Source organism: Canis lupus, chromosome 34, assembly GCF_048164855.1.
Source record: "Canis lupus baileyi chromosome 34, mCanLup2.hap1, whole genome shotgun sequence".
In the NCBI taxonomy this organism is placed as follows: Eukaryota; Metazoa; Chordata; class Mammalia; order Carnivora; family Canidae; genus Canis; species Canis lupus.
In genome coordinates, this window is record NC_132871.1 from 17150926 (window position 1) to 17166604 (window position 15679).

The window sequence follows — 15679 nt, forward strand, 5'->3', positions numbered from 1 at the left end:
GAGCCATATGCATTGTTTAAGTAAAGTGAGTACTCAATTGCAAGAATTTCTCTATTTCTTTGCCAACTTAGATTTTATTTTATTTTTATTTTATTTATTTATTTTTAATTTTTTAAATTATTTTATTTTATTTAAAGCTTTATTTATATGTGTTTTAATTTGACAATATATTGCATACGAAGTAGGTAGGGTATAAAATCATAAATACAAGAAATCATTTTGAGACTTATGTTATAGGGGGACCTCTTCTAAGGCATTTACATTTATTATTTCTTTTAGTCTCCACATTGGGTATATAAAGGAAGAAGTTATTATTATTATTATTATTATTATTATTATTATTATTATTACCCTCACTTTACAGATGAGGAAACTGAGGTCCAATAGGCCAAGTAACTTTCCCAGGGTCAAATTTAGTAAACGATGGAGCCTGGATTTCAAACTCAGGCCATCTTACTGCAGATTTGGAGCAGTTAGCCACTGTTGAATTAACTAGAGAAGTAACATGTCTATGGGATATTAACACTTAAATCTCCCAACAATATCTTCCCTAACTGAGCACCCTAAAATCCACCTCCCTGCGACAACCCTCCCCCAACACACCAACACACTCAAGAAGATGTTTTCCATTCTGCCAACAGCATCACCCTTCTTACAAATATCATGGCTAAAAACTTTGAATTACTTCTGGCTTCTTTTCACTTTTATCTGCAACAGAGACTAATCAGAGAGGGTAGGTACCAGGAAACTTGTCCACAAAAAGTTTTGTGTCATTGAGTTTCTTTTCTTTTCTTTTCTTTTCTTTTTTTTTTTTTTTTTTTTTTGTCATTGAGTTTCTAGTGGGCTAAGGAACACCAGTACTAGGTACTGAGTTTGTTTGTTTTGTTTTGTTTTGTTTTGTTTTGTTTTGTTTCACCTGGTCAAAAACAGAGACTTAAATCTTGGAAATGTTCATATTAGAAGCCAATAAACAGTAATGTTCCAACCACTGCCCACTGAAAAGTCATTAAATGACAAGACAGATTAAACAATGGCATTTTTATTAGCTTCATTTTTTTAAATTAAGCTACAGGGAGTGTTAAAGAAGAGGGTATATACTTGGCAACAGGATGAGATTAAAGTTAAATACTTATATTGCAGATTATTTGAAACTGATGAAAGACTTGTGCTGGGGCGAGCCCTCGGGGCAAGCAGAGCTGAGAGTCCGAATGTGCCTCTCAGAAGAAAACTACAAATCCCAGAATGCACTTTCCCCTATCTTTTCGCGAGAATGCCGGAGGGCCAGCTCAGCCAATCCCTTCGTGAGGAGCGTAGCTATCAGCCAATCCGAAGGCGAATGGACGCCCGGGGGGCGGGAGGAGCAAGGCGCCCTGAAATTTGAAAAAGGAAAGCGGCGCGGCTGCAGGCCCTGGTTCTGGAGGCCCGGTTTCGGCTCGAATTGGCTGAGGTCCCGTGTGGGTAGGTGGCGGGGCCTCCTGGAGAGGGCGAGGGCCGCTTGTCGCGATCAGGGAACCGGGGCTGTGTTTGCACGGCTGAGCTTCGCGGGGTGGGCGAGGTGGGCGGCGGGGAGGCCCAAGGCCCGCGGCCAGGGCAAGGTCTGTGGCCGGCCCCGGGAGGCTCCAGGGCACTGGGATGGGTTTAGGTTACGGCAGACCGATGGGGCCCGCGGTCTTGCCGGACAGCAGAGGACACGGAGGCCCAGAGCATTCGGGTGGCCGGTGCCTGTCCTCGGCCGAGGGAGAGGCAGGCTTCCTGTGAGAAGAGCCGCCCACCTGGGACCTGCACCTGGGACCTGGCAATCCAGGCCTGAGGTCATGTGCAATTACATGTTAGGTCCCCAGGAGGTGAAGGTGTCCACCGTTGCTTATTTTCTTATTTAAGAGAGACAGACGCACAGAGGGAGGAGCAGGCTCCTTGCCGGGAGCCCGACGTGGGTCTCGATCCCGGGTCTCCAGGGTCACGCCCTGGGGCTGAAGGCGGCGCCAAACCGCCGAGCCACCCGGGCTGCTTGGGAGAGGCTTGCTTCTTAACTGCCCTGAAGTGCGGTGGGAGCTTGATCTGCCCTGGAGTATCTGGAGTTAAACCGTTAAACCTAAGCCTGTAGTTTCTAGCAAAGCTCAAACTGCCAAAATATGCTTGATTGGAATAGGAGCCTGATTCGATTTCAGTTAACTCGTAAGATGTACAACGTTCTATTTGTTTTCGTAGCATTTTTCTTCCAGAATGATAGATGACGAACTGGCGCAGTTTGATAAAAGCATCAGTGAATTCTGGAGTAAATTCAAAGGCACCGTCAGCGACACTTCCTCTCAGATGGTGGGACTGAGAGAGACCTACAAAGACTCCATCAAAGCGTGCGCGGGTAACGGAAGGCAGCTTGTAACATGCTGCTTGGTTGTCCTTGTTTTTTTTTTTTTTTTTTTTTATGTTATTGCAGCTGAACTGAAACTTCAATTCCAATTTCTCTTTCAGAAAAGTTGTCTGTGAAGTTAAAGGAAGAAGAACGAATGGTTGAGATGTTTCTGGAGTATCAGAATCGTAGGTGACAAACTGTAGATCACAGAGGTTTTTTTTTTTAGATGGAACATCTTTATGCAAACCCTCATCCAAGTAAAACAATGTTGTGTGTCTGTATATACACACACACATACACATCTGTAAAAAGCTAATAGACACTTATGCACCTACAACCCAGCTTAAGAAATAGACCATCCCATGTATACTCTTTTCTTCTCTCACCTTCTCTCATCTTCCAGAGCTAACCTGTTAGTAGTTAATACTGTGTTTTTGAATGTTATATAAATAAGCATTGTATTTTGTGTTTTCTGTCTCTTTTCTTATTCGTCAGTATGCTTGTGAGATGTGTGAATGCCAGTTATTTGAAAAGCAAGTTTGTTTTCCCTTTGGAAATCAGAAGCTGGGGTAGGGTTTTTCTCCATCTTTTTCTTATTGTTCTTGCCCTCTCATTTATACCACCCCAGGGGTTTCATGGTGTATATTTAGGTTTTATTGAATTTTTACACACGGATCACAGACTTGCCATCATAGGCCACAGGCTAAATTTCGTGGCACCATGTTTTAAGCACTATTAGTGAAATGTCTTTACACATGTGTTCTTTGCGATGATTCCCAGTAGTTTCTTTGGCTTTGTTTTGCCCACTTGACTCATTATCTGGCCCCGAAGGCATTTGATCTTGGAACCCTAGTAGGCTCTTACCCTAGACTTTTACCCTAGACTTTTACCCGTGTTTGCTTTCTAAGCTGCCTTGAAGCTTCCTTGCCCATGTACTGCTTCCCTCATTTCCTCTGTAACCACAAGCAGAAAGGAAAACCATGAGAAGGTGTGTGTGTGTGTGTGTGTGTGTGTGTGTGTGTGTGTCTGTGTGTGTAAACATCCTTAGTTTGTAAAATTGCTGGGGATTAGAAATAGAAGTTTGAAACTCTCAGTTTTTACTATTGTGAGTCTCATTGTGCTCTTAAAGGTTACCCGTAGTGAAAATGTGCTCTAAATAGTCTGAAATCGAAAAGCATTATCAATTGTTTTTCTTTATTTTTTAAAAATGTATTTATTTATTTATGAGAAACACAGAGGCAGAGACATAGGCAGAGGGAGAAGCAGGCTCCCCCCAGGAAGCCCGACGTGGGACTGGATCCAAGGACCCTGGGATCACAACCTGAGCCAAAGGCAGATGCTCAACCACTGATCCACCCAGGCGTCCCAATTGTTTTCTTTTTTTTTTAATTTTTTTAAAAGATTTTATTTATTTACTAATGAGAGACACACAGAGAGAGAGAGAGAGAGCGCGCGCAGCAGAGACACAGGCAGAGGGAGAAGCAGGCTCCCTGCAGGGAGACCAACGGAGGACTCCATCCCGGGTCTCCAGGATCACACCCTGGGCTGAAGGTGTTGCTAAACTGCTGAGCCACCCGGGCTGCCCTTGTTTTTCTTTTAAAAATCAGTTTATACTTGGACAGAAATATAATTTACTTAATTTTAATTAATTTTTTTTTTAAATTTTTATTTATTTATGATAGTCACAGAGAGAGAGAGAGAGGCAGAGACACAGGCAGAGGGAGAAGCAGGCTCCATGCACCGGGAGCCCGACATGGGATTCGATCCCGGGTCTCCAGGATCGTGCCCCGGGCCAAAGGCAGGCGCCAAACCGCTGCGCCACCCAGGGATCCCTTAATTTTAATTAATTCAGTGAATATTTGGCTGATACTTGCTTAGCATGATACAGTTGAGGAGTAGGCAAGCTTGAGGGAACTCATTTACTCACCACATATTTGTTGGGCAGCTACTATGTGCCAGGTACCCTTCCAGGAAGACACTGGAGAGAACAAATTAGCCAAAAATTCTGGCCCACCTGGAGCATCTGTTCCTTCTATTTATCACAAGGAGGGAGATCATTTGTTCAAAGTGAGAGGCATTTACTATGGACCAGCCTCTAAAATCCTGAAATCCGGGCAGCCCCGGTGGTGCAGCAGTTTAGCGCCGCCTGCAGCCCAGGGCGTGATCCTGGAGACCCTGGATCGAGTCCCATGTCAGGCTCTCTGCGTGGAGCCTGCTTCTCCCTCTGCCTATGTCTCTGCCTCTCATTCTCTGTGTTTCTATGAATAAATAAAATCTAAAAAAATAAAATAAAATGAAATCCTTAGAAGGATCCTTACAAGACAGAAATTATTCCTTTTTTTTCAGATGAAGAAATTGAAGCTCACTGAGGTTAAGAAACATGGCTAAGGTCAGACATTTGATAGATACCAGGTCCAGGTTTGCAGCCAAAATTGTGTGTTCTTTCCAGTATATCATAAAACAACATTTCCATGTGGAAGGAAAATTCAAGGGAAGGTTTCTGTAATGAGTAGTAGTGAAAGTTTGAAATACCTGCCTTAGAGAATAAAAGAGACAGCTGACTCCATACACATAAAGTAATAGTTGATGCAACATCACGAGCCCTTACGTTTGTATTGGCACAAATCCATATGGTTCGTTCATTATTTCTTTCTTCCTTTTCTTTTTTTCTCTCTCTTTAGTCCATTTTGTGTACGTATGTATGTGTGTATATACCACAATTTCTTTATCCACTCATCTGTCGGACACAGAGGTTGTTTCCTTATCGTTATTGTAAATACTAAACATGAGAGTACAGGTATCTTTTTGAGTTCGTTTTTATTTTTAATTTTTTGAGGAAACTCCATACTATTTTACAGAGTGGCTGCTATAGAAAAATGCTACTGAAACAAAAATTAACTATGTTGTATGACAGAAGAGATGCATATTTAAAGTCCAAAGGTCCCAGTTACATTCTGACTCCCCAGTTGTCACCCAAGGATGTTGGTCAAATTACAACTTTGGCACCAACTGTTGTAAAATGAGGATAATAATGGCTGCCCCATTTATTTACTTTGCAGAGTTAGAATATCCAATAATAATAATAATATGGAAACTTTTAAACTATTAAATGATACATAAATATCATATACCAGAACATATTGGGGGTTGCCAGAAGCGTAGGTTGGGGGAAGAAATGGCTGAATTGGTTTTGGTTTTAGTTTAAACTGAATTTCTTTTTAAAAGCATTTTTCTTTCTGGTAATTCTGATAAAATGTCTATTTTTAAATTATGCTTGACATCATATATGATCATGTCCAGATTCTTGGAAAATACAGAAATGTAAACAAATTATCAAACGTTGAGAACCACATTTAACAAAATGACATACTTTTTTTCTTTTTCATGTACTATGTATATTTGACATAATTTTGTTCATGGTGTCTATATAACTTTTTTTTCTTTAGAGTATTTTCCCATATTACTAAATTCCTTGAAAATATTCCACCTTATTGATATGCCATATTTATTTAAGAATTTATTCATTAGCCATTTAGGATGTTTTCAGTTTTCACCATTATAAATAGTACTGAAAATTTTTTGTATATAAATACTTGCACACATCTTATTTTCTTTTTTTTTTTTTTTTTTACATCTTGTTTTCTTAAGGTGACTTGTAAAAATGAAATAATCAAAGGAGATGAATATCCTTAAGACTTGTTTTGCAGTGTCAAAAATATGCCACAAGGATTCTCGTATTTTGCATTCTTCTCAACACTAGCTATTATTTTTGTAAACATTGTTGTAATAAATGAAAATTGATATGTTACTGCTTTATTTGCATTTCTGTGATTACTAGTTAGGTTAAATTGTCTTTCATATTTATCAGCCATCTGCAGTCTACATTTCCTCTGTTTATTCCTTTGTCTGTTTTTGTCTTAGGGATTTATATTTGTGTCTTCTCTAGATTAAGAACACTTGGGGGAGAATATTTAATGCTCAAAAGCATGGCCTTTGAAGTTAAGTCCTGAGTTTGAATTCAGGTCTTACTATTTATTGCACCCCAGCAAATAAAGCTTTGGGCAAATTAGTCAACTGCTGAGCCCTTTTCCTCTTTTAAATTAGACCGACAAAATGTATTATAGTAAAATTAAAGTCAATTTATAGAAATATAAGGTGTTGAACAAAGTTCCTAGCATATAGTAGAATTTAATGCTTATTTGAATCAAAGGTGAGGTTTTTTTGCCCACTTAATTAACTTTTATGTAGCTGGTTTTTTGTCTTTCTCTTTGATTTCTTTTTGCCTTTGAGTAAAAAGATCTTTCCCCGTAGAATTAATTTTATATTCAGATACTGCCTTTTAAGGTTTTGCAAGATTTCATTTTATATTTGAATATTTAATAAAATATGGTTTTTTTTTAAAGATTTATTTATTTATGATAGAGAGAGAGAGGCAGAGACACAGGAGGAGGGAGAAGCAGGCTCCATGCCGGGAGCTGGACATGGGACTCGATCCCAGGACCCCAGGATCGCACCCTGGGCCAAAGGCAGGCGCTAAACCGCTGAGCCACCCAGGGATCCCCTAAAATATGGATTTTGGATTTCAACACAGTTTGGGAACTATCTACCCACTTAATTTATGATATTTCGTTTTTCATATTAATTTCCTAAATATACCAGTGTTTGGGAATGCCTTTTTGTTTAAGCTATGTGCCATTTCTTCAGCTGGTATCCCACTATTGTATTAAAAGTGTTCTAATCACAGATGTTAAATTTGAGAGGACAAGCCCTTTGTTATTATTATCTTTAAATATTTTATTTATTTATTTATTTATTTATTTACTTATTTACTTAATTTATTTATTTATTCATGTGAGACACAGAGAGAGGCAGAGACACAGGCAGAGGGAGAAGCAGGCTCCATGCAGGGAGCCCAACGTGGGACTCGATCCCAGGTCTCCAGGATCACGCCCTGGGCCGAAGGCGGCACTAAACCCCTGAGCCTCCCAGGCTGCCGGACCCTTATTATTATTATAGCCATATTTCCTTATCAGTTCTCACCTGTGTATTCATCAGATAAATTTTATAATTGCTTTTGTTAGACCCTCCCTATCCCTTCCCTCCAAATTCCTTTGGGACTACATTAAATATAGATATGAATTTGGGAAACATTGACATCTTTATAGATGTCATTTAGAAGCATAAAATGTCTTTTCCATACATCCAGGTCAAATATATGTCTTGGAAAGGTTTTGCCCTTTTTTTGTACAGGGCCTACATATTTCTTGATCTAGATTATTTCTGGATGTTTTGTTTGTTACCAGTGTAAATAAGATTTCATCCTTCCTACTCCTCCATCTCCCAACCTTTTTCCTTCACTTCTTTCTGTCTTTGGTATCTTCCAGAATCATTGACATAGCATCAGAATGAACTGTTTCTTTAAAGCACTGTGTAAAAATGTCCAGATTTTGGTTGTCTTTGGTGGTGAGCTTTATTTATATATTTATTTGAAGAACAGAGCTGCAATGGTCATGATCTAGTTTTCTTGATTTATTTTGGTATTCTCATTTAAAAACTTTTTTTTGTCTGATCATTTTTATTTTCAAACACAAATAGAAAAGGATTTTTTCTTTTCTTCATAATTTTTGAACCATTAGAAAACACTTATCAGTTAAAACATTCTTTATTAATCTTATGAATGTCAATATTTCTTACTGTAATAGATGTTAGAGAGCAAAGTATATTCTAGCTAATACTTTGTGCTTCTTACAGAAATCTGTAAGCAGAATAACCTCATTCAAGAAAAAAAAGAGAACTTGTTAAGGTTGGTTGCTGAAGTAAAAGACAAAAAGCAAGAACTGGACGTACTGACTGCAAATATTCAGGATCTTAAGGAAGAATATGCTAAGAAGAAGGAAAGTAAGTTTCTGACTGTACACATTTTAAAACATTAACCTAAATGTCAAAGTGGTGATGGGTCACAATTCTCTCTCTTGCCTTCTCTCTAGTTCATTACTAAATATGATAGCATACCTCAGGGGCATAGCCAGCCACTCATTTCTGCAAGGAAGCTGTGTGAAGTTAACTAAGTGGGTTTTATTTTCTTTTGTCTTACTTAAAGGTTCTTTGGATTTCTAATATAACCAGAGTCATACTGCAATTGATATGGGAGCTTAATTAAGCAGAGTGGAAGACAGTTTCACTAAATGAGATTTATCTGGAGAAGCCATAGTATAATTTATGCAAATAGGTTATTGATCACATATTCTCTTGCCAGGAACTATTAAGCACATTCTTTATGATATAAAGTCTCTGTCTAAAAAAATGTTGTATTCAAATATGTGTGTTTTTTTTTTTTTTAATCATAGCTATTTCTGCTGCCAACAAAGCTAATGAAGAGAGGTTGAAAAGACTACAGAAATCTGCAGACTTATATAAAGACCGACTTGGACTAGAAATTCGAAAAATTTATGGTACGTATATTAATGTAAATAAACATTGAGATTAGAAAGGTGTATCTTAAGTAGAGAATTTTAAAAGTATTTTCAAATAAAACAATGACATTATTAACTTTTTAGAAAATAGGAAAGAATTTAAAAATTTTTATCACCCTAACAATTACTGGTGCCTTGGTTATTTATCATCCATTATTTCAATAAATGTATTTTTGCCATGATTACCAACATGAAAATAATTTTTATCCTTGTTCTAACTGATATTGTATGATTAGCATTTTCCCAGTTGCTATAGTTTTCATATGGTAATTTTTAACTGGTGATGCAAGAATTCATTCCATTAATGTATCTTAATTTATCAAATCTTTTATCATTTAATACAGGTCTGTTTCTAACTTAACATTTGGATTCTTCCTGTTTTCAGTTTTAGAAGTACTAAAGTGAATACAGACTTTTCCATTTCTTTTGTATAACTTCCATGGAATTCCCAGAGAGCCATCACTGGGTTAAAGTATATAAATATTTTGATGGCTATTATGTGTAGCATATGTGCCAATTTATAGCACTATTCACTGTGTTGAATGTGAGTCCCTGTTGAATCTCAGTCCCTGAGATCACTGTCAGGTGTGGTGACTCCCTAGAAGGACTTGTTACAGGACTCTGCATATAGTCCTATTCATAGCTCAGATTTATTGCAGAAAGGATACAAAACAAAATCAGCCCGAAAAAGGCACTGGGGAGATGTCAAAAAGAAACACTTCTTCAAGCATAATTTTTTAAGAATCTTAATCCAGCAGAATCACACAGGATGTGCCTAATTCTTTTAGCATTGAATGTGACACTGCTTGTAAAGTGTTGTCTACCAGGGAAGCTCAGAAGAGTCTCTTGCAGCTTGTGCTGGTTTTTCCTGGACTTCACCCCAAGTAGTTTTCCCTTTGCTGATTTTGCCATAGCCTTTTGCTGTAATAAATCCTAGCCCTGAGTATGACCCTCTGGGGAGTCCTGGGAGTCCTCCTAGTGACTATAAGCCTGGGGTTTTCTGGGGGGGCCCCAACAAACCAGTCAAGGACCAGCTTGCAAGCAGGCCTTTCTAAGATTCTTAACGATAGCAGTGTTAGGCCTGCCATATTAATTCTTTTATGCACACCTCTCTGCAATGTAGAGAGTACCCATTTTATTGTATTCTTGCCAGAATTGTATTTTTTTAAGTTTTTTTAAGTTTGTGTTTGTTTTTCTTTTTTTTTGGCAGTTGACTAGATATAATTGGAGCATTTATTTTTAAGTCCATTTCATTTCATTATTAATGAAAATGGAAACATTTTTCTGTTTACATAATTACATTTCATTGTCTGTTTGGGCTCTTCATACATCTTCTAGTCTTGTTTCTGCCCCACCCTGCCATCTGTTGGTATAAGCTTTTTTTTTTAAAGATTTTATTTTATTTATTTTATTTTATTATTTTATTTTTTTAATTTTATTTTTTATTTTATTTTATTTTTTTATTTTTTTAATTTTATTTTTTTATTTTATTATATTTATTTTATTTTATTTTTTTATTTTTTTAATTTTATTTTTTTATTTTATTTTTTTTATTTTTTTATTTTTTTAATTTTATTTTTTTATTTTATTATATTTATTTTATTTTATTTTTTTATTTTTTATTTATATTTATTTTTATTTTTTTAATTTTATTTTTTTATTTTTTAATTTTATTTATTTTATTTTATTATTTTATTTTATTTTATTTTATTTAAGATTTTATTTATTTATTCATGAGAGACACAGAGAGAGAGGCAGAGAGAGAGGCAGGCTCCATGCAGGGAGCCCGACGTGGGACTCAATCCCAGATCTCCAGGATCAGGCCCTGGGCCCAAGGTGGCGCTAAACCACTGAGCCACCCAGGCTGCCCTGAAATAAGCTTTTAATAAAAAGTATTAACCTTTTGATTAGAGGGAAATAAAAGGTCTGACCCTGCATTTTTGATCCACTGGACTTACTGTTATCCTGAGGTACGTTTTTGAACCAGAAAGCTTTAAAATTATTTTAGATTTAAAAATAGATAGAACTTTCTCATAGCCCTCAAAGTCAGGAAGTAATGTTTTTTAAAGAAGAGAACCCAGATCAAATCCTTCAATGTCTTATAAAGTCTTTTTTTTTTACTTGACATGCATCCCTCCCATAGCTATTAACACTTCAAAAAATCTAGCTTAGTGGGGACACCTAGATGGCATAGTCAGTCAGCTAAGGGATGGACTCGTGGTTTTGGCTCAGGTCATGATCTTGAGGTTGTAAGATAAACTCTACATTTTTTATTCTGGTAAAACTATATTACATATAATTTACCATTTTAACTATTTTCAATGATAGAATTCAGTGACATTAATTATATTCATAATGCTGTGCAATCATTACATTTCCAGAATTCTTCATCACTTTAAAAAAAAATTATGTACCCATTAAGCAATGACTTCTTACTCCTCCTCCCTGAACCCCTGTAATCTCTAATCTTCTTCCTGTTTCTCTAAATTCACCTAAGTATTACACATAGGTGGAATCATATAGTATTTGCTTTTTTGCATCTGAATTATTTTACTTAGCATGTTTTCAAGGTTCATTCATGTTGTAGCATGTATCAGAAGTTCATTCCTTTTTATGACCAAATAATATACCATATTTTGTTTATCTAGTCATCTGTCAGTGAACACGTTATTATCACCTTTTTGGCTGCTGTGAGGGATGCTGTATAAATATTGGCAAAGCTTTCTGAGTCCTCATTTTCAGTTCTTTGAGTATAATGGAGTTATAATGGGTCATATTGTAATTCTTTATGTAAACTTTTTGAGGAACTGCCAAACTGTTTTCCACAGCTGCGCCACCATTTTACATCCCCGCCAGCAGTGTTCTAATTTCTCCACGACTTCTTCCACACTCTTCTTTGTTTTGATTTGTTTTGTTTTGTTATAGCTGTCCTGGTAGGTGTAAAATTATATCTTATTGTAGTTTTGGTTTTCATTTCCCCAGTGATTAGTGGTGGTGAGCATCTTTCCATGTGCTTATTGACCACTTTTATATATTCTTTGGAAATACCTATTCAAGTCCTTTGTCCATTTTTGAGTTGGGTTGCTTTTCTTTTAGTTCAGTTGTTTTAAAAAATATATCCTATATATTAAATCCATGTCAGAGATATGATTCCAAATATTTTTCTCCCATTCTGTGGGTTATCTTTTCACTCTGTCACTAATACCCTTTGAAGGACAAAAGTTTTTAATTTTGATGAAGTCAAATTTATCAGTTCTTTTCTTTTGTTACATGTGCTTTTAAAAATCATATTTAAACTACAATTCATTCAAAACTAATTTGTAACTTGTGCGTTTGGAGGCTTGGTTAAGTGTATATATATTTATATACGTATTTTTTTTATTTATTTATTTATTTATTTATTTATTTATTTATTTATTTATTTATCAGTCTGGATATTAAGGACAGAGGTGAAAAAGCTCACCTCCACTGAGAGCCTTGACACAATAAAATGTCTTCATACCAAATAATTTTTAATCTCTCTTTTCAGGTGATAAATTGCAGTTCATATTCACTAATATTGACCCGAAGCATCCAGAGAACCCATTTATGTTTTCCCTCCACCTAAATGAAGCAAGGGAGTATGAAGGCATGTATTCCTATCTCTTAACTGGTATTTAAGATCAGCATCCCCAAATGTTACTAATTCCGCATATAAAGTAATATGAAGGAAAGTAATTCCCACAAGGTAGTGCTTTCTTTGCCAGTCTCACCTCATGGGATAGTGTCTTCTAAAGGCTGTGAGTGTCACTTTGATTTATAGTTATTAGGTGGGATCTTTCTCTTCAGGATGGCATAGTGCCACAGTGGAAGAAAAGTCTTAAAGACCACAGATCACTGCATTTCATACACAAGTATGAATTATCCTTTTAGAGAACTTAAAGCTAAAGCTATAAAAGATAAAACTATGTAAATGTGAATATTATAATTTATTCAAGTAAGTGATTTTAAAAGCAAATGGTAAGTCATTAGAATGTGATAATTTATTTTCCTAAAAATCAATTTAAGAAATATTACCCTCTCCTGAAAGATCCCACACATTGATAATTTAGCTCACTTACTGATTCTCCAGCAGGCCAGGAGGTCATCAATTTATGGGGAATATATATGATTGATAGTAGGGAGAGCAAGAAGAGAATGGAACTATATCTCTTTTTTATTCTTCTAATACCCCTTGTAAACTAATTTTTCATTTATTGGAATTCAGGAAAATGGTTCTTAGCTCATTAGACCTGTGTTCTCATCTTAAGACATTTAGAGCAGACACACACTCAGGAGAACTGCTGACTTGGCTCCCTCATATGCCCTGGTGACTTGTTCCTCATCCTCATGGAATTTATATTTTAGGAATGTATTTTTTTTTAAAGATTTTATTTATTCATCAGAGACACAGAGAGAGAAAGGCAGAGACACAGGCAGAGGGAGAAGCAGGCTCATGCAGGGAGCCCGATGTGGGACTTGATCCTGGGTCTCCAGGATCAGGCCCTGGGCTAAAAGTGGCGCTAAACTGCTGAGCCACCCGGGCTGCCCTATATTTTAGGAATCTAATTCACATACAGATTTTTTTTCTCTCTCAGTAAGTATCTTTTAATGACTGCTAAATTTTAAAAAGCAAACTCAGGGCGCCTGGGTGGCTCAGTTGGTTATGCGTCTGCCCCTGCTCAGGTCATGATCCCAGGGTCCTAGAATCAGGCCCCACATCTGGCTCCCTGCTCAGCGGGGAACCTGCTTCTCCATCTACCCTTCCCCGGGGTTGTGCTCATTTTCTCTCTCAAAAATAAATTAAATCTTTAAAAATAAAAAAATAAAGAAAAAACCAAAAACCACATACCTAGATTTGTATTGTTCTCTAAATTGTATATAATCTCTCTTGCTACATAGTATCACAGTATTTGATAGTGTGTTAAAATAGGATCTACTGTGTGATTTTGAACCAAGTGCTCCTTGCTTTTCTTTCTCTTGTGGTCATGTTCTTGTTTCCTAAGCAGTCTTAGGCCAAGAGCTGGAAATCTGACATGATTGAATTTCTTCTCCTTGGACAAAGGACCAAATTGTTGGGAGAGAAAGCTGGATCATTCCTTTCCTTTGACCACCCTCACTGGAGACTTGCTCCCAAGATGTACCATTTTGTATAACTACATGTGAAAGCCACCATACTGTTATTTGTGACTTTGTGTCTCATTTGATTAGTAAACCCTATAAATACCACTTTTAGAATAGCAATTACATTTTTTTTTTTAAGATTTTATTTATTTGACAGAGAGCACAAGCAAGGGGAGTGGCAGGCAGCAGGAGAAGGAGAAGCAGAGCAGGGAGCCCAAAGTGGGGCTCCATTCCAGATCCCTGGGATCACGACCTGAGCCGAAGGCAGATGCTTAACCAACTGAGCCACCCAGGTGTCCCACAATAACATTTCCTAACGAAAAATTACAAAAGTTTAAATTTTTCCCCATAATTATAAATTACTAAAAGTTGGCATTGAAAGCTCTTTTTTTTTTTTTTTTTTTTTTTGATCCAGTGAATGGAAACTAGAAGTCAAACCAAAGGTTTAGAGAGAAAACTGATTTAATGGTTTAAAAAAACGACTCCCCTGTTAAAACACTTTAGGTAAAGCAAACTTATAGAAAGATGTTGGGAAGTGGCATTCTGTTCTTCATCAGTAAGCTCTTCAATCCCTTGACTACCATCTGTTTAAATTTAAAGTAAGATTGTAGTACTTAAGATTTTAATATTTAGAGATTAAACAAAGAACAGGTCCAAAAGATAGTTAGGATATGAAAATCTAGTGTATCTATTATTCTGTGCTCAAAGCATTTCTGTAAAATGGAATTGAAATTATTTGAATCAGATGAAAGCATCTAAATTAGAAACACTTCTCCATAAAAAAGTCTCATTCAAATTATCTTCTTTTTCCTTCTAGTGTCAGATAGTTCTCCTCATCTTGAGTGCCTGGCACAATTTCAAGAGAATGTAAGGAAGACCAACAATTTCTCGGCTTTTCTTGCCAATGTTCGGAAAGCTTTTATGGCTATGGTTTATAATTAATGAATGTATGAATAGTGTATAAAAACTTTATTTTTCTCCCCTATTGCATATCTCTCTTTTTTTATCATCGTGTATCTCTTTTAAAAAGAATTCTCATTACCCATTGTTTGCTTATAATTTCTTTGTATTTTTGTAATTTCTTTAAATTATTTTAATTAAAATCTTAAGAAATAAAGTTTATAAAGTCAATTGTGTTCTTTTTAAAATGAAAGATAGTATACTGTGTATGTGTGTGTGTGTGTGTGTGTATGTATGCATGTATATTTTTTAATGGCAGGCATGGGTAGTGTAAAGGCTAGCCTGGGTATGGGAATTTATTCAGCTGACCTGTGCCTCTGGTTTCCAAGCTTTTTAAGGTCATGGAGTAGTAATACCAAAAAATTCAGAATGTGGGCCCAACCCAAGGTTAGCAAGTTTTAAATGTACTTGGCAAAATAAATACTACTAAATACTACTATCTACTATTATTCTAATATCCTAAAGGAGGTAGTATTTTTTTTTCCTCACACCAAAAGGAATCTATAGGTAAAGTAAAGGGCAAACCTTAATATCAGAAGAAGGTTGGCAGGATTCTACTAAGATACTCAAAAAAGGACACGTTTCTGAAAACCCAAATGTAGAACATTTACAATCCTATTTTCATTTTATAACATTTATACTGTTTAATTGTGGTCTGGATTTAAGTTGTACCAACTTGGAATCTTCAACACAGACTAGAGTTTAAATGTCAACTTGTTATAAGATTCTCTTTTTGTCACTATCCTTTACT

General features: G+C 36.3%; 1 protein-coding gene across 1 annotated transcript; it reads left to right on the plus strand.

Moving 5' to 3' along the window:
- Positions 1-1320: 1320 nt before the first annotated feature.
- On the plus strand, positions 1321-15099 carry SPC25 (SPC25 component of NDC80 kinetochore complex). The gene is made up of 7 exons (XM_072810866.1): positions 1321-1458; positions 2209-2362; positions 2473-2538; positions 8105-8251; positions 8701-8805; positions 12356-12454; positions 14786-15099. The coding sequence occupies exons 2-7, from the start codon at positions 2224-2226 to the stop codon at positions 14908-14910; spliced, it is 681 nt and encodes a 226-aa protein (XP_072666967.1). The 5' UTR covers positions 1321-1458; positions 2209-2223; the 3' UTR covers positions 14911-15099.
- The last annotated feature ends 580 nt before the right edge of the window (positions 15100-15679 follow it).

Excerpts from the sequence above, each read along its gene's own strand:
- SPC25 (XM_072810866.1), top strand. The coding sequence starts at position 2,224 with ATGATAGATGACGAACTGGCGCAGTTTGATAAAAGCATCAGTGAATTC. Across the intron at positions 2,539-8,104 it reads GTTTCTGGAGTATCAGAATC|AAATCTGTAAGCAGAATAAC; the intron begins GTAGGTGACAAA and ends TGCTTCTTACAG. Across the intron at positions 12,455-14,785 it reads TGAAGCAAGGGAGTATGAAG|TGTCAGATAGTTCTCCTCAT; the intron begins GCATGTATTCCT and ends TTTTCCTTCTAG.